The sequence below is a fragment of the Quercus lobata genome, chromosome 11 (assembly GCF_001633185.2).
Source record: "Quercus lobata isolate SW786 chromosome 11, ValleyOak3.0 Primary Assembly, whole genome shotgun sequence".
Classification (NCBI taxonomy): Eukaryota; Viridiplantae; Streptophyta; class Magnoliopsida; order Fagales; family Fagaceae; genus Quercus; species Quercus lobata.
The window spans coordinates 39,529,873-39,549,243 of record NC_044914.1 but is presented as its reverse complement, the minus strand read 5'-3'; the positions used below and the strand labels follow the sequence as shown (position 1 = coordinate 39,549,243).

At 36.0% G+C, this 19,371-nt stretch overlaps 1 protein-coding gene and 1 pseudogene across 1 annotated transcript; both read right to left on the bottom strand.

The window, feature by feature from the left end:
• Nucleotides 1-12,464: 12,464 nt before the first annotated feature.
• Nucleotides 12,465-16,889, bottom strand: LOC115966841 (annotated as a pseudogene).
• On the bottom strand, nucleotides 16,735-18,422 carry LOC115967647 (allene oxide synthase 3-like). The gene has a single exon (XM_031086790.1). The coding sequence runs from the start codon at nucleotides 18,397-18,399 to the stop codon at nucleotides 16,918-16,920; it is 1,482 nt and encodes a 493-aa protein (XP_030942650.1). The 5' UTR covers nucleotides 18,400-18,422; the 3' UTR covers nucleotides 16,735-16,917.
• Nucleotides 18,423-19,371: the final 949 nt, after the last annotated feature.

Here is a 19,371-nt window from a genome sequence, read left to right as displayed (position 1 = left end):
TTTATTTATTTAAAGTTGGCAAAAATACAATTACTCTTGGAAAAAAAGGGAAGCTTTAAAAAGTTACACACAAGCACATTAGCTAAAAGGGGAAAAAAAGAAGAGGCAAAAAGCTTATGGAGCTATCAAATAAGTTATTTTATTCATTTTTAAATTTTATTATTTATTTTATATCATTTTAATTATCAACCATAATTTTTTTGTTTTAAGAATAAAAGTTGGGTCTTATACTTAGCTAAATCTAGGTCCTGATATAATTTCATTATATGATTCATTATAAATACAATTTTACTATTAACATAGTTTACTCTCATTTAAATTATATTACCAAAATTTGCAAAATAATTTAGAATACTACTTCAATTCAACTATATACAAATATTTAAAGAAAATTTAAAATTTTCCATTATTAATTTTAATAATAATATATTATAATTTCTTATTTTAATAAAAATTTTGGTTTTACACAATGTACATTTCTCCTTACAAATTGAAGTAGTTTTTTTATTATCTATTTTATTATTTAATTCCAATTTTTTTGTTCATATATGTTTTTTTTTTTTAATTAATCCATGCATCTCACATGCTTGTTTCTAGTATTTATATTTTTAAAAAAGTTTTGGTGGAGCAATGGCCCTCCTTGCTCTAAATATAAAATGTCCTTGTTAAACAAGGACAATAGCCACCTCAATTTAAATTGAGGAAATTACAATAAACCCACCTATGGTTTGGCCTGTTTTACTTTACTTACCCGTGATTTAAAACTTAACACTTTACCCATCTGTGTTTAGCTTTGTTTGGTCTCTGTTACCCAACTTTGGCTTTTCCGTTAAAAAAAAAAAAAAAAAAAAAAAAAAACTTTTACTACCAAAATATACCAAAATATAACATAACACGAATTAAAAGGTTAGGGTTTGAATTTTTCGAAAGAACTTGGGTTACTGTTTGGAAGATCTCCTTGCCATAGTAGAAAATGGCATAATGGCCCAAATTGATATCTCTAGTGTAACCAAGTTTTCTGAGTTATGAGATTTCTCCACAGAACAAAATAAAAATAAGATCGTTCTATACAAAAGACTGTTTTTATCCTTTTTTCTTTTCTTTTTTTTTTTTGTTTTTTTGTTTTTGTTTTTTGTTTTAATTCTTGTATTCCTTAAGAACAAATTTGATCTTAGTGGTTTTCTCCCTAGTCAAAATCACCAAATCCCTACCACCAAAAGAAAACCCAATCCAAGTGAGGATGATTGATTTGAATTTTATTTTATGGGTTTATGTTCAAGATATGTGTGAAGTGAGAGAGTGGTGGGTTGTGGGTTGTGGTGGTTGTGGGTTCCAATGGTGGTTGCGGTGGCTATGGGTGGACGACAGAGAAGGACGACAGAGAGAGGAGAGGAGATAATTGATTTGGGTTTAAATTTCTAGGTTTATGTTCAAGATATGTGTGAAGTGAACAAACCCATATCAAAAAACATCATCTTCTTTACAAAATTGAAGAAACCCAAACTTAAAACTCTAAAAGTCAACACGAGAGACAAGAGAGAGATGACACACAACTTTGATGAATTATCATGGGCCTTGGGTATGGCTATGAGGACCTTGACTTTGTGGAATTAGAGATCAAAGATAAGTTCCTCCGTGGCCTTGGAGCTATGAGCAATGGAGTTCTGGATTGGTCTCCTTAACGCCATAGACAGAGGAAAGGAAAGAATAAAATGAGAGAGAGAGAGAGAGAGAGAGAGAGAGAGAGAGAGAGAGAGAGAGAGAGAGAGAGAGAGAGAGAGATGAGATTTTGAGAAAGAAGATGAAGCATATGAAAATTGATACCTGGCTCTATCTATTTAGTTTCTTTACAAATTCCCTATTTGATCTTGTTTCTATCTATATTTTTGTTATTTTTTTTGTTTTTGGAAGAGAGAGATATAAAGTATAAGCAAAAAAGACTTATTTATTCATAATTTTAATAGAGGTGGGTAACGAAGATCAAACGGAGCTAAACACAGGTGAGCAAAGTATTAAGTTTTAAACCACAGATAAGCAAAGTGAAAACAGACCAAACTACAGATGAGTTTACTGTAATTTCCCCATTTAAATTCATTTTAGCAGGTAATTTCTGTTGCATGTAATGTGTGTAGATATATACTGTTTGCAGCAATTATTACTCCATTTTAATTAATGCCCATGACCCTAACCCTCGAGAAATTATAAAGTCCTCTGGTGCACCATGTCACTTGTCCATCATTCTACTAAAAGACTTTCATTTATTTAAAATTGCTGAGTTAGTAATTAATTTCTGTTTAAAAAAATTTTCTAACTAACAATTTTAAACAAGTGGAAGTTTTTTAGTGGAATGGTGGATCACATCACTTATCCACCATGTGGATCTTATAATTTCTCCTAACCCTCACTCCTTTATATATATATATATATATATATATGGGTAAACTACATATTTGGTCCCTATCTTTTATAGCATATTTCAATTTGGTCTCTAACCTTTCAATTGTGTCAATTTAGTCCCTAACCTTTCAGTGTCATGTCAATTTAGTCTTTGTTGTTATATCTTAGATGAAAATTGATGACATGTTAAATAGTCAAAATAATATTTTAGTGTATTGTCACATCAACGAAAGCTAATTTTTTATTTTGACCATTAGACACGTTATCAATTTTCATCCAAAAAATAACAGTAAGGATTAAATTGACACAGTACTGAAAGGTTAGGGACCAAATTGAAATATGATGTATAGGATAGGAACCAAATACGTACTTTACCCTATATATATATATATATATAAAGTTCGGTCCCAACAATTTATAGCTAGCCTCTAAGAATTCCATTAGTCTAAGCATTCACATCCCATATCTAAACAAAATTCTATTTTACCATCTTAAAAGTTATTTTATCATTTATACCATACCATTTTCAACGTCCATAACATCCCAAACTCTATTTTTTTTGCAACTTTATTTAAATATTCTTTTTTATTCTTTTTTTTTTTTTACTATCTCTCTCTCTCTCTCTCTCTCTCTCTTGAGCAACCAACAGTCACAACACCGATTAACAACACCAGAAAAAACCCAACCACACCCACACTCATCAAACCCATCACCTCCACCACTGCCACCACCCACGACCAAAACATCACCCACAGCCAAAACACAACTCATTAGCAAGCAACCCATGAACATCACCCACAGCCAAAACACAACTCAACCACACCCATAAATATCACCCACAGCAACCAAAAATCACCACCACCACCAACACCACATTAGTCACAAACCCACCACCACTAGGAAAAAACACGGCCAAAACACAACATAACCACACCCATGAACATCACCCACAGCCACCAAAAATCACCACCACCACGACAACCCTCACCACCACCACCACCACCACCACCACATCAGTCACAAACCCACCACCACTAGGAAAAGAAAAGAAAAGAAAAGAAAAGAAAAAAGCCACCACCATACCCATACCCATGACCAAAACCCATACCCACTTAGGCGGTGGAGAAGTCGCTAGCGGAGAAGGCCGCATAGGCCTTGGCTTTGGCTTGTTTAGCCAAGGCATGAGATTGAATTTGAATGCCGCGGAACAAGTGAGGCTTGTTGGCTTTTGCATATATGCCGCCGAACAGAAGGCAGGAAATGACTTCGGCTTCTTCGGCAGCGCTTTGATGAATCCTCATCAAGATGATTTCACATAGAGAATAAATTGAGAATTTTGATTTCACACGATAACACCCATGGTGGCTTGGTGATGGTGTTACCGTCCACCATGGGTTTTGAGCTTGAAGAGGGGAGAGCAAAACAGATATAGGAAAGAGAGAGTTGAGAATGAAAAGGAGGGACGGAAGAGAGAGAGAGAGAGAGAGAGAGAGAATAAATTTGATTAAAAAAAAGATACAATAGTGCTACAGTGTCATCATACATTAACGATGGCACTACAGTACAATGCCAATTTTTTTTTTGCAATTTTACAAGATTGAATGTTGCATACTTTTAATGCCTTAATGTTAAAATATGCTTACATATAGCATTTACAAGCCTAGCTGTGAATGCTCTAAAGAGCTCACAAAAGAAATGAAAAAGCCTACTGGGTGGTCCTTGTCCTTCTAAAAGGACTTTTTAAAATAAAACAAATTTTCTAACTTTTCGGTGTTTAATGCCATTAAAATCCTTTAGCAATTAAATAAGAAATTATTTCATAATTAATTTAAAGTTAATATAAAGCGAGAAATATTAAAGGTTAAAGGTGTTTGGGTAAGGTTATTATTCTATTTCTATTGATAAGTTAATTTTCTATTCTTAGATAAATGAATATATTAAGAGTTTTGTAACTCAACTATAAATCTTGATGTTTTTCATAACATTGTCAAGAATTCAAAAAAAAAAAAAAAAAAAAAAGCAACCATAGTAATTATAATAGTAATACAAAGACTCTTCCTTTAAAAAATAAAAAATAAAATAAAAAAAATTCCAAAACAAAATCACACCCAAACTTTTTTTCATAATTAACACAAGAAAACGACAAAATAAGAAGAGAAATGATATGTCTATGACAATTTTACAATATTTTTACAACAAACTCTAAGTGGCAGGTTGTTACTAGTTGTTATTGTTAGGGCAAAAAAGTAATCTTAGTGTTAGTTTCAAATTTGAACCAATAACAACTAATCACCTATAATTTATTGTAAAAATGTTGTAAATGTAGCATAACTTAAATAAGAAATACTTTTTACCTAATTTTGTGGTCACTAGTAATAGGTCATGACAAAATAAATAAATAAACAAAAAACAAAAAATAAAGAGTACGTCAAATAAAGCTGCAACCTCTTTTAAGTCGGCAAACAAATTTCCAAGTCCCAAGACTGAGGTTTCTCTGTGCTTAGAAGTGGGTTTCATATCTAACTTCCTTACACAGTAGAATTAGTGTGTCCCTTCAACGAAGGTGAGTTAGGTTCCTGGAATAACACTGTTATTTCTAGGCTTGTTGGGTTTTTTTCCAGGGATTTTGGGAAACACTCTTAGTAGGTGTGAGGATGGATGACTTGACTCAATCATGGAATAGGCTTACTCTTTCAGAGAAAGAGGGACTGGGTTGCTGCTTACTTGACGGAGACAGTTCTGAGACTTTCTCCATTGCTGCAAAGTTTCTAACTAAGCGAGCAATTAGCATGGATGTAATTGCGAAGACTTTTACCCCGCTGTGGAGAACCAGAGACGGTTTTAAGATGCAGAGTTTCGGAGATCACAAGATTCTTTTCACTTTTGAGAAAAAGGAAGATGTTGACAGGATTTTGGAAGGAGAACCATGGAGTTTCGACAAACACTTGGTGATAATGAGTCGATATGAGAATGAGGTCCCAATGCATGATATAAAGTTTGAGAAGACAAAACTATGGGTTCAGATTCATGGGCTCCCAATTAAATATATGACAATTGAAGCAGCGAAAAAAATTGGTAGTGTGTTGGGAGAGGTTTTTGCCCCGACGGAACCAAAGTTTTTTGATGGTGGTCACTTCATCCGTATTCAAGCTCTTATTGATCTTTCCATGCCTCTGTGCCGTGGAAGGTTGATATCTGTTGGAGGAGGAGGGAAGCAGGTGTGGGTCGCCTTCAAGTATGAGAGGTTGCCAAACCTATGCTATTGGTGCGGGCGACTCACACACGATGATAGAGATTGTGACTTATGGATTGATAGCGAGGGCACACTTACACCAGAACAACGTGAGTTTGGACCACATTTGAGAGCGCCGCCATTTGTCGCTGCAAGGAAAAGCTCAATTGTAGTTCCTGGGTTCTATGCCGCAAAGAAGAAAGGGAGTTCAGGTGTATCGGACGGCGGAGATTCAGGTCGGAATTCTGTTTCTGGCAGAGGAAGATCATCGGAGCAGACAAATAATGTAACGGCTTGCAATGAAGGGGTTATTAATGTAGCCCATTATTCCTCATTAAGTCCAAATGAAGATGAGGAAATCAATAGGGCAGATTCGGTTGACAAAGGGAATCCTAACGGGAAAAGTGCTGAGGAAATTAAGTTACCAAGGGAAACCGAAGTAAATAAGGAATCCAATTATGACAGCACACGTTTGGCACATTTATTTGGAGCGGCTAATATCATGGGATCAGAATTGAGAGGAGTTAAGCCTCACGCCGCTTCTGAAATTGATCCAAAAGAGTTTGAATTTCTTTCAAACACATTTAATGCCACAATTACCTCTCAGTCCGTTGGTCACACTGAATTCCAGGATTTCAATGCCAAATTAAAGGAGATTGATACGGCATTAGCTCAGTTTGACAACGGGAATGTGACTGACTTAAATTCTAATAACGTTCTTGCACGTGCCATAAATTCAGTCCAAGTGCAACCAATTTCTAATGAAGCACGTGACACAAGCAGGGTCCCTCTTTCCACGACCACGCATCGTGTTCTACCATCCTGGACAAGGAAAAAACGGGTAGCAACAGGCAGCCAAAGTGTGGTGAATGAACACCTCTCTGGTAGAAAACGTGAACTTTTAGAGCAGGAGTTATCCTCAGATGTCCCTAGCAAACGTCATCAGAGTATTCACAATGCTAAGGATGATTATCTTGAAGTGGTGGAGGCTGTTGAACAGCCCCACCAAGCACAATGAATTGCCTCAGTTGGAACTGCCGTGGTTTGGGGCAATCACGGGCAGTTCTTGAACTCACCGACTTGGTGAAAAAATACGCTCCATCAATTCTCTTTCTGATGGAAACAAGATCTAAAGATCACTATCTTAAAAATCTCTGTTCAAAGCTACACTTGGAGAATGTTTTTATTGAGTCTCGGATTAACACAGGAGGAGGATTGGCACTCTACTGGAAAGAGGGGATTGATCTTAAAGTTCTGGACTCAACACCAACTTACATTGATGCAGTAGTTAACCCAGGAATGGATGACGCCTGGCGGTTTACGGGTTTCTATGGGAATCCAATAACAGCCAACCGGGAACATTCTTGGGCACTACTTAAACACCTTTGTCTAAAAATGGATCTACCATGGATATGTGTAGGGGATTTTAACGAGATCACTAAAGCAGAAGAAAAGAAGGGTGGTGCTCACAGACCAGAAAGCCAGATGAAAGCATTTAGAGATGCTTTGGATTTTTGTGGATTCCGTGATTTGGGGTTCGTTGGTTTACCATTCACTTGGTGCAATAACCAATTTGATGGAGAAGTAACATGGATTCGTTTGGATAGAGGGGTTGCAACGCCGTCATGGTCACAATTGTTCCCTACAGTTCGTGTTCATCACATTCCAGGTAGATTATCTGACCATTGTCCCTTATGGTTATGCTCTGACGATGAAAATGTTAGATTTTACAATAAATCCAGGCCTTTTCGTTTTGAGGCGGTGTGGCTAAAAGATGAAAGATGTGAAGGGGTTATCAAAAATGCGTGGAGTAACAGAACTTTGGGAGAACCAGTTGACAAACTAATCCGCAAGGTAGAGGCCTGCAGATCAAGTTTGCAAACATGGAGTAGAACCTCTTTTGGCAATATCCGTAGATTGCTAATCCAAAAAAAGAAGCAACTAGCACATGCTGAAGCTATGTCTATGGCCGGGGATCATCATGACCAGATTTGTGTTCTTAGAAGTGAAGTGTATGAACTCATGGTGAAAGAAGAATGCCTGTGGCACCAGAGATCAAGGGTTGATTGGTTGAAGAGTGGTGACATGAACACAAGTTATTTCCATAGCCGAGCAACACAAAGGAACAAGAGGAATTTTATTTCCAAATTGATCCTGAATGATGGATCGGTGGTGACAGGTGAAAAACAAATTGGTGAGGCGATGGTAGAATATTTCAAACAGATTTTTGCTTCCACCATGCCGTCGAACTTTGATCAGATTCTCCAAGGCATTGATACAAAGGTCACTCCAGCCATGAATGCAGACCTCACAAGAGAATTTACCGCAGATGAAGTTGAGTTTGCTTTGAAACAAATGAAGCCCCTAACCGCCCCAGGCCCGGATGGTATGTCCCCCATTTTCTACAAGTCTTGTTGGAATTTTATTGGTCATGATGTCATTGATGCTTCTCTAGCAATACTTAATTCGGGTAACATGCCTGCTAGTCTTAATCATACTTTCATATCACTCATTCCAAAAATAAAATCTCCAGAAAAAGCCACTGATTTTAGGCCAATAAGTCTTTGCAATGTACTATATAAAATTGTCTCTAAAACCATAGCCAATCGCTTAAAGAAACTTCTCCCCAAATTGGTGTCAGAATCCCAAAGTGCATTCATGTCAGATAGACTTATATCCGACAACATCCTTGTAGCCTTTGAAACCCTCCACCACCTTAAGACAAAAACAAAAGGGAAAACCGGATTCATGGCCATTAAGCTTGATATGAGCAAAGCATATGACAGAGTGGAATGGGCATTCCTAGAAAAAGTAATGGAAAAATTGGGCTTTGATAATAGGTGGATCACACTTGTTAGTTCCTGCATTCGATCTGTCTCCTTCTCTGTGTTGGTTAATTGTGAACCCCATGGTAATTTCACTCCAAATAGGGGACTCCGCCAAGGAGATCCACTGTCACCTTATTTGTTTCTCTTGTGTGCAGAAGGGTTACATTCACTTATCCAACAAGCTGAAATTTCAGGATCAATCAAAGGAGTCTCCCTTTGTAGCACGGGTCCAAAAGTTTCACACTTGTTCTTTGCCGATGATAGCTTGCTCTTTTGTAGGGCAAATTCACAAGAGGTTAGTTCTATCATGGAGATTTTGAAGCAGTATGAAGAAGCATCGGGGCAACAAATAAACCGAGAAAAAACTCAACTCTTCTTTAGCCCTAATACGGATCCACATGTGCAAGAGGAAATCAAGACTTTGCTAGGAGTGGCAGCCACTACTAATTATGAAAAATATCTCGGTTTACCCTCTTTTGTGGGGAGAGGAAAAAAACAAAGTTTTGCCTACATTAGGGAGAGGGTTTGGCAGAAGATGCAAGGGTGGAAAGAAAGATTACTATCACAAGGCGGGAGAGAAGTGTTAATAAAAGCGGTCCTTCAAGCTATGCCCACTTTCACCATGGGATGCTTCAAACTCCCAAAAAGTCTTTGCAAGGATATTGAATCTCTAATTCGGAAATTTTGGTGGGGCTATAAGGGGGAAGCACGAAAAATTCATTGGGTGGGATGGAAAAAATTATGCAAGTCAAAGAGCCGCGGAGGGTTGGGATTCAAGGATATTGAACTCTTCAATATTGCTATGCTAGGCAAGCAAGTTTGGAGATTGATCCATAACAAAGACTCCCTATTCTACAAGGTATTTAAAGCCAAATATTTCCCCAATTGTTCAATTTTGGATGAGGGGGTTAAGGAGAATGGTTCATATGCTTGGCAAAGCATTCTAAAAGCACGAGGGGTGGTGAGGATGGGGTCAAAATGGAGAATTGGAGATGGACATTCTGTCAGGATCCGTGGAGACAAGTGGTTACCTGATTTGTTCTCTAGCCGTGTGGTGTCTCCACAGAAAAATTTCCCAAACAACACTCGAGTATGTGCTCTTATTGATGAGGAAAATAGATGCTGGATGGAGGATCGGATTCGTGAGGAATTTCTGCCACATGAAGCTGAAGCAATCCTTAGCTTACCTTTAAGTTTCAACGGCAAAGAGGACAGGTTGATATGGGCTGAAACGGCGAATGGTTATTACACCACCAAATCAGCATATCGATTACTATTATAGGCAGCAGAGGCAGCGACTCCCAGCTCTTCAAATTCAGCGGCTGAGAAGCCTTTCTGGCAGGAGCTTTGGTCATTGAATGTGCCAAACAAAATACGTCACTTCTTGTGGCGCGCGGCAAACGACTCCCTTCCAACAAAAAGGAATCTGCAGAAGAGGAATATCATCCAAGACACAATTTGTGAGCGTTGTGGAGATGGAATTGAAGATGGAATCCATGCATTATGGGGCTGCCAAATGATCAAACAAGTTTGGTGGGAATTGGAAAAGTGCAGGGATTTTTTGAATGAAAATTTCGCTAGTTTCCATGACTTGCTGCAAGGAATCCTTGCCCAGAAAAATCCAAACGTGGCTGAGCTATTTGGCTTTATCGGGTGGAGTATTTGGCATGATCGAAATGCAAGGAGGTTGGGCTCACATTCTTTGCCAATTGAGAAGATATACAGAGATGCAGTGGAGCGCTTAAGGGAGTTTCATTCAGTCCGAGAAGAGCAGAGAACTCAGTTAACGGTGCACCATCCAACTCACTGGCTGCCACCGTCCCCCTCAGTGTACAAGGTAAATTTTGATGGCGCCACTTTTCCGGACATCGTCGCTGCAGGTTTGGGTGTGGTTGTGCGTGATTCAGAGGGCTTGGTCATTGCCGCGCTATCGGAACGAATCCACTTGCCTCCAACTGTGACAGCTTTGGAAGCGTTGGCTTGCAGGAGGTCCATCGTATTTGCAGGTGAACTCGGACTGCAGGATGTGGTTTTTGAAGGTGATTCAGAGGTTATCTTCAAACTCCTCACAGCAGAGCAACCTTGCATGTCAGCATTTGGACACATCATTGAAGAATCACGCTCCCTATCATCATCATTCAGGTCAGCTACCTTCACTCACACCAAGCGCCAGGGTAACAACGTTGCAGACAAACTCGCTAAGCTAGCGAAAAATTTGTATGAACCACAAGTATGGTTAGAGGAAATTCATTGTAATGTAACAGAGCTTGTATCTGCAGACAGGATTTTCATGCATGATTAATGATAAGTTTCCTTCCGGTTTTCTCAAAAAAAAAAAAAAAAAAAAAAGTCCCAACCTCTGTCCATGTGGTGATAAGCCGAAATGAGGGCGGCGCCCAATTCTCTCCGTGCCATAAGGCCCATAACACTTTATCACAAGAAACTCTTGGATTATTCTTTGTTTGAAAATGAGGGCGGCACCCAATTCAAGGCTCAAGCTCATCAATTTTAAGAGGTGAATCAAAAAAAATTTGCATCTCTTTAGTCAATGATATATATATATATATATATATATTACATTTTTTTTTCTTTTCTTTTTTTCCTTAGGGATTTGAAACTAGCATTATTATGTCATAAAACTCTTATACTTTGTTTAGAAGCTCATAAAGAAATGAAGTTAAATAGAATAATATATTTTTTTTTGAGGAAAAAATGGAATAAGTAAATCATAAAGGAATGAAATGAAATGAATTAAAGTAAGGGAAATGAATTAAGTTTTATAATCTACATGTTTTAAAATAAAAGAATGAAAATGAATAAAATATGTAAGTAATCTTGTTTTAGAGTAAGATAGAATGAATTAAATAAAATCATTTTATAAAAACATTATTATAATCTATAATATCTCAATTTTAAAATAAAGGGTTAAATGTGTAGGTGTATTTTGAGAATTTTAGTTTAAATTTTATTAAATCTAATTTTTCATAATTTTGGGAGAATGGAAATTTGAGATTTTGAGAGAAAATGGAAGAATAATTATTCCCTTCTATGGTCCACCCATTCTATTCTCTCTATTAAAACTCTCAAGCAAGGGATGGGTATTTTCATTCCCTCCAAAGGTGATGCCATACACTAATTCATTTTGGACAATATTTGGTTTCATACATGTTTAAAATCTTAGACTTCAACCTCAAATAGGAAGATGAAATATAGCCATGTCATGTGCAATTTAGATAACTTGTTTGGTTAATTACATTTGGTTCCATACATTGCAAAGACTCGTAGCATTTTCCTATTGAGAATTGAATCCCAAGGAGACAAGCTCTCTCCATCTTTCCATTTTTTTTTTTTTTTTTTTTTTTTTGCACCATCATAAGAGACAATTTCGGATCTATTGTAGCTTTTCTCTAACAGTAACAATTACCAATCTCCGAGATTCTCAAAAAAAAAAGAAAAAAAAGAAAAAAAAGTTAAATAGTTAAAAAGCTAGCTTTTTAAGTCAATGTCAAACGCAACCTATTTCAGTATTTTGAAAAAGACAACTATTTTTAAATTCCTACACTTTTTTTTTATATAAATTAAATTCCCAAGCTCATGTCCCTTAAACAATCTCCAATTAATTGCATACATAATAAATGGCTTTTAAACCTCACTATTAATTCAACTTATATACAGTTTTTTTTAACACTTCATTTTTTTTTTTTCTAAATATTTTTTTTTTATCAATTTCAACAATAAAACAATGAACCAAAAACAAAAACAATAAAAATCCAAACACACAAGCGAAAGATTTATAATTGACCAAAATCAAATGCTCATGGCTTTAGTCAACAAAGTGAATGTGACCGATAAACCCAACAACAACGTCCAGGCCTCAATCATAAAGATGTCTTAACGTAGGAAAAGCTCCAACAACATTATCCTAGACAATCTCACCATCAAATCCTTCACTAGACACTGCTTATTCTCCATGTAAGATCATTAATCTCCCTCTCATTTGATCAAAATCAAATGCTTGTGGCTTTAGTTAACGAAATGAACGTGGCGGATGAACCCAACAACAACATTCCAGCCTCAATTGTAAATGTGTTGTAACGAAGGAAAAGCTCCACCAACATTATCCTAGACAACAACACTATCAAATCTTTTGCCGGACACTGTTTGTTCTTCACCGTAGGATCATCAATCTCTCTTCCATTTGACCAATAAACATACTTCAAAAGCTTCTCTCCCTCGCCCACAAACCTATGGCCCACAAACTCCTCAGGATCCTCAAAAACCTTTGGATCTTTAGTAGCGAACGGTTGATAACCAAAGATCATTTCCTCCTTCTTGATCTCAAAAGCCGCATCATGGGCCTGTGGACCACTAAATCCTTCTTTGCCTTAGCGTACTGGAACGCAACTGGAGGCTCAAACCTAAGTGCTTCATAAACCACTGACTTGGTTAAAGTCATCTTCTCCAACGCAGAGAATGTGACCCCACCTTCAGCTCTAACAATGGTCCTGATCTCATCACACAACTCACGGTGCAACTTCTCTCCCGCTAAGCCAACCCACTTGATCAAAGCAGGAAGCAAAGTTTTCAATCCACCTTAGGTGTTGAAAATAGCCATGAACACTAAATTATGACAAGCTTCATTTCTTTTAATCCCACTTTGCTCAGCTTCGTCCAAAATCGAAGCCATGGACCCATAAATGCGTTATAAAGCTTATTATAGTCAGATTTAACAAAAAAGGCTGGTAATGGGAATGTATGGAGTAGTAAATCTTCGAAAAAGTTCAACAACTTCGGTAACCCTAGTTTTATTAATGGTGCAAGTTGAAAAAACAACCATTTATCGGACATTGTCGAACCCTTCGATCCTTAAATATCATCTAAGAGTGTGCATGGATCGGGTTAAGGGAATTTTTTGACCCAATCTACCATGGGAAGTTAAAAAAAAAAAATTCAACCCAACCCAATCCATCACATAAGTCCAACTTAACCCACATGGGTTGGATAATTTTTTTTTATCAATATTATTATTAAATTGAGCAGAAAAAATAATATTACACCTATCACTTGAATTGATAAATAAAATATACATTAATATATGAACTAATATTCAAACTCAGTTATACATTAATATATGAACTAATATACATTAATATTGACTTTTATATAGGATATGAGGAAGAGCTGGTTATTTAAAAAAATTTATTAATTATATAATATATTTTAAATATATATTAAATATATGAATGGGTTGGGTCGGGTTTCACGGTTTTGAAATTTTATGACCAGCTCGAACCCAACCTAATCCACTATCAAAAAAAATTTTGTAATCCAACCCGATAAGTTGGGTTGGATCAGGTTGGTTTTGGTGGGTTGGTTGCACACCCCTAATCACCTGTTTTTTATTTATAAAAAAAATATATTTATAATAAGTTACAATAAGAGAGATATAATAGGCATGAGCGGAGCTAGGAATTTATTTTTGAGGGGGCCAAATAATTTTTTTTCTTTGTATATATTAATAATATTCATATTATGTATAATAGTTTCAAATAGTAATGTAAATACAATTCAATATATAAGTTAAATATTTTATAACTCAATGTGTGCTAAAAAATGTATTTATTAAATTAAACAATCAAGAGTCAAGATTGAGAAAAATAATGAATCAATAGCTATCATAGATCCCACAACTCCAACAGATTCAACATTGTGAGACAAAAAGAGAGAGGTGTTGTTATCTTTAATGCTTGGCTTGTCCGAATCTGGAACCACCAAACAATTTGACTTCGACAAAGACAAGGAGCTTGAAGACAATGACGAAGAAGAAGACGAACAACAAGCCCCAGTAATCATTGTCGTCATCGTCAACAACGAAGCCCTCTACTGCTACTGCTGAGGGGTTCTCCCTGCCTTTCTTTCCTCCACTATTTCAAGAAAAGTTTACTATTTCTTGGATTTGATTTTTTTTTCTTTTTCTAGTTTCATTTTTTGGGTTTGGGTATTTGATTTTCGGTTTTGATTTTCTAGGTTTGGGTATTTGTTCTGGGTTTGATTTTTCCGGTAATTGATTTTCTGGGTTGTGGGCTGATGATGGATGTAGAGATTTGTGTGTATCAGTATTTATCTGTGTGTTTACATTGAGCTGGTCTCCGTGTTAAAGCTTTTCTTCGTCTTTTTAGATTTGAGATTTCATTTTCAAGTTCTAATTTCTTTGTATAGATCACTACTGAGGTAGGGCTTTATTGATTTGTTGTTGAAATTCCTTAATGGAAAATTTTTTATTTCCTTTATTTTTGTTATTATGTTCTTTGTGTTTTTAAATTTGAGTTTGTGTTTGGTTCTGGGTTTGTGCTCTTATGTTCTTGTGTTGATGTTTAACTCTGTGATTATGTTCTTGTTCAAAATGAATTAGATATAAACTTATGTATTTTATTGTTTTTAATTCTTTTTTTTTCTTTTTTTATTTAGTTAAAATTGACAAATTATTAAAAAAATTAGATGCTAATGTGCCATTTTTTTATAATATTTTAATTCTTCCGGCAGCCACCTTAGCTATTTTCGTCAGTTGACTGACGGAAAGAACGAAAATAACATGCGTTAATTGGTTTAGAAAGTAAAAGCGGTAAAATTAAAATGTAGGGATCAAAATAAGAAAAAAAAAAAAATATATATATATATATATATATATATATATAGAAACTAAAAGTATATTTACGCTTAATAACCTTTGGTTATGAAAAAAACTTGTTTAGTTAAAAACTTAAAATTACTCAAGACAAATTATAGCTCGTGGGATTAAAAAAGGGTACTAGTTGACAGAGGTTGGGGAGGGAAAGGGCTGGAGAAAATAATAGTATTCTAAGAATACAGAATAGCAGCCACTTCCTGTCCGGTTGTTAATAAAACTAGTGAAAATTAAGGAGAGAGTACAAAATTCTTCACAATTGATTAAAGAGAATGTTAACGTCAGCACTTTGTTTGCTTCTCACGGGTTACATTGACAAGTCACCTACACAGCATACACCCAGCATTTATAATAAAAAAAACCTTGACGTAGCAGACTAGTACTTTAGTATTTTCTGACAAACATATTAAAAACTTTAGATTTCAACCTCGAACATAACGTATATTTTTATTATAATTTAGACTACTTATTTGGTTAGTTGAATTAAGTGACATAGCTGATATTTTTCTGTCGATAATTGAAGTTAATTTTTTATTTTTTTAATAAGTTCAGTGCATTTATTAAGTATGGTTGTTCAAATTAGTCTGAAATATAGTTTTAACATTTGATGGCAAATCTCCTATCTAGACTAGCAAATATGGAGGCAAAACTGCTCACCTAACAAGTGAATAAGCGACAGTATTACAATATATGAGAAAATTTAATATCTGTAAAAACATACACAAGTTACTAAACATCTTAGGCAATATGGTCAAACTTGACTAATGAATTACTACCATTCTCCAAATCTTTTATGAGGATCTAAGAATCTCCTTCCAAAATATCCCGATCAATACCTATTTTCATAGCAAATTCAAGAGCTCGTCTTGCTATTAGAGCCTCCACCTCAATGATTGTGTAAGGAGGAGGAATCTATTGGGACCAGGAAGCCATGACCAAACCTGCTTCATTCCTTATTACCACTTCACTTCCGCTCTGTTTTCCTTTTCAAATACAGCTCCATCAAAATTAATCTTATAACAAAACATTTCTGGGAATCAAAGCCTAGTGAGCCAAAAACTTTTCACCCATTTTTTTAGTTTTGCACCATTATACGAGCCAATTTGAGATCTATTGTTGCTTTTCCCAAACAAGTAAAAAGTACCAATCTACGAGATGCTCCTAAAATAAAATAAAAATACCAACCCAACGACCTTTGAATGGATCCGAAACTCACAGCATTAATACTCAAGAATAAATTTTCAAACTTGAGAATTGAGATACGATTTTACTATTTTTGACAAGCACAACTATCATTCTGAACAAATGGTGCTCAAGTGCTCAACTATCATGCTATTTTGAAAGGGAAATCAATTTTTAAATTTCCACACTTTTTTTATTTTATATATATATAAAAGTTAAATTTCCACGCTCATGTCCATTTCCACGCTCATGTCCCTTAAACAATAACTGATTGCATATATAATAAATGGTTTTTAAACCTCACATTTTCCCTAGATACAAATTTTTTAACACAATTTTTTTTTCTAAATATTTTTTCCAATTTCAACAAATAAGTCGATAAAAAACAAAATAAAAAAAATCCAAACACATAAGTAAAGCTCCACCGATGATACTTTGTTGGATACTGTTTACTCTCCACCAATAAGTAAAAATCCAAGCACATAAGTAAAAATCCAAACACATAAGACAACCGCATCACTAGATCCTTTGTTGGATACTGTTTACTCTCCACCAATAAGACCATCGCTTAGCTCCCTCCCATTTGATCAAAATCAAATGCTCGTAGCTTTGGTCAATGAAGTGAACGTGGCTGATGAACCCAACAACAACGTCCCAGCCTCAATCGTAAACGTGTCATAACGGAGGAAAAGCTCCACCAACATCACCCTAGACAACAACACCACCAAATCCTTCGCCGGACACTGCTTATTCTCCACCGTAGGATCATCAATCTCCCTTCCATTAGACCAATAAACATATTTCAAAAGCTTCTCTCCCTCTCCCACAAACCTATGGCCCACAAACTCCTCAGGATTTTCAAAAACCTTTGGATCTTTAGTAGCGAACGGCTGATATCCAAAGATCATTTCCCCTCTCTTGATCTTAAAAGCGGCATCATGGCTATGGACCACCAAATCCTCCTTTGCCTTAGCGTACTGGAACGCAACTGGAGGCTCAATCCTAAGTGCTTCATAAACCACTGACTTAGTTAAAGTCATCTTCTCCAACGCAGAGAAAGTGACCCCACCTTCAGCTCTAACAATGGTCCTGATCTCATCACACAACTCACGGTGTAACTTCTCTCCTGCTAAGCCAACCCACTTGATCAAAGCAGGAAGCAAAGTTTTCAATCCACCATAGGTGTTGAAACCAGCCATGAACACTAAATTATGACAAGCTTCATTTCTTTTAATTCCACTTTGCTCAGCTTCGTCCAAAATCGAAGCCATGGACCCATAAAAAGCATTATAAAGCTTATTATAGTCAGATTTAACAAGAAAAGCTGGTAATGGGAATGTATGGAGTAGTACATCTTCGAAAAAGTTCAATAACTTTGGTAACCCTAGTGTCATCAATGGTGCAAGTTGAAAAAACAACCATTTATCGGACATTGTTGAACCCTTTGATCCAAGGCGTGTATCTGAAGGGTTTTGATCACAAAAGAGCCTAAACACAAAGTCGAAAGACATTTTGTCACTAATGGTGTTGAAGTATACTTTGCCTTTGTCAGAGAATTGGTCTTCAAGGTTGACGAAAAGCTCAGACAAGCAGTTTCTGAAAAGTGGGATGAATTTATCGTGAAGAGAAGCGAGAATAGAGAAAATCAAGCGCTTGAGAAGGGCATGTTTGGGTTCAGAAGGGTCAAGATAAGCACAAACACGGTAACCACCGGTGAGAGCTGTGGAAGGCATGTAAGTGCCGACAAAAACGTTTAGTTTTTGTACTTTGGAAGTGTCAAAGAGGATGGGAAAGCTGATAGCATCAAGGAGAGCAATGACATTAGAGTTGGAGGATATGAATGGTCCTGGAGGCATGTTGGTTCGGAAGACAGTGGATTGGTGTTCTTGAATTCGGGTTTGGAAGAAGGTGTCTTTTCCTTGGTGGTAAAAGTAGTCAAGGCGATCTTTGATGGGACCAAAAAAAGGCTTGCCATAGTTGCCTGGGATTGGCTTTAAAGGGAGGTCTGTTGGGGGAGAGTCATCACTGGAAGAGGATTGGAGTTTGGAAGGAGATGAGGAAGACTTTGAAGACATTGTTAGGGGATTTGGGAATGAAGAATTTGTTGGTTTTGGGTAGGAGCATGTCTGGTCTTATAGAATTTGTTGGTTCTATTGGCTTACGTTTTTTTTTTGTTTGATACAATCTATTGGCTGATGTTGAAAGGTATAACATGTGTTCTCACCGAGCGCTATGACTACAAATCCTCGGTAGTATTTACACATACTATTTGAATATTCCTCTTGAAAACAGCTAATAATATCAATTTTTTATTTTAATCTAATGTCTCATCAATTATGCTCTACCAATAAAACTTGAACAATTAACCTTTTTCATTAAATAAAATAACTCTAACTTTCTAATCAAAAAAAAAAAAAAAAAAAAAACTCTAACTTTAACCCTCACATTACTGACATTAAAATCCCTTTCTTTTTTTTTCTTCCTCAGTTTTTTATTTCTTCTCTTTTCCGGCTTTTGGTTTCTTTCTTTTTCTCTTCCCCATGTGATTGATTTGGACTCTTCCCTAATTTGTCTCGTTTTAATCCTTCCTCCCAAAGTCAGAGTTCGGCTTTTGCTTTTGTTTTTTTATGCCACAGATGTCCTTTTGAGCCACTGAAATCCTTAATTTCTCGTCATCATTTTGAATACTGCTCTATTCTTTCACGCACGTTAACTTTAATTTTATTATTATTTGCATCTGCCCCAAAAGTTGTTGGCATTTTTTTTTTTTGAGAAGTAAAGTTGTTGGCATTTGAAGCAGTGTTTGATGCTGTGCAGGAATATTGATTATTATTGGATTTTTGATGATGAGGAAGGAGATGGGTTGAAGATGTAGACATCAATTGCTGGAGAAAAGTCATATCCAAGGTCAAAATGGGCATTTGGCCCTTCTGTCAAAAATTTTCAGTAAAATACTCTTATTCTAAAACTATTTATTTTCTATTTTGTATCCAAAAAAAAAAAAAAAAAACTATCTATCAAAATGTCCTTGTTTTAAATTCAAAAAT

Bases quoted from the DNA above. Each gene is read 5' to 3' on its own strand.
- LOC115967647 (XM_031086790.1), bottom strand. From the start codon at position 18,399: ATGTCTTCAAAGTCTTCCTCATCTCCTTCCAAACTCCAATCCTCTTCC.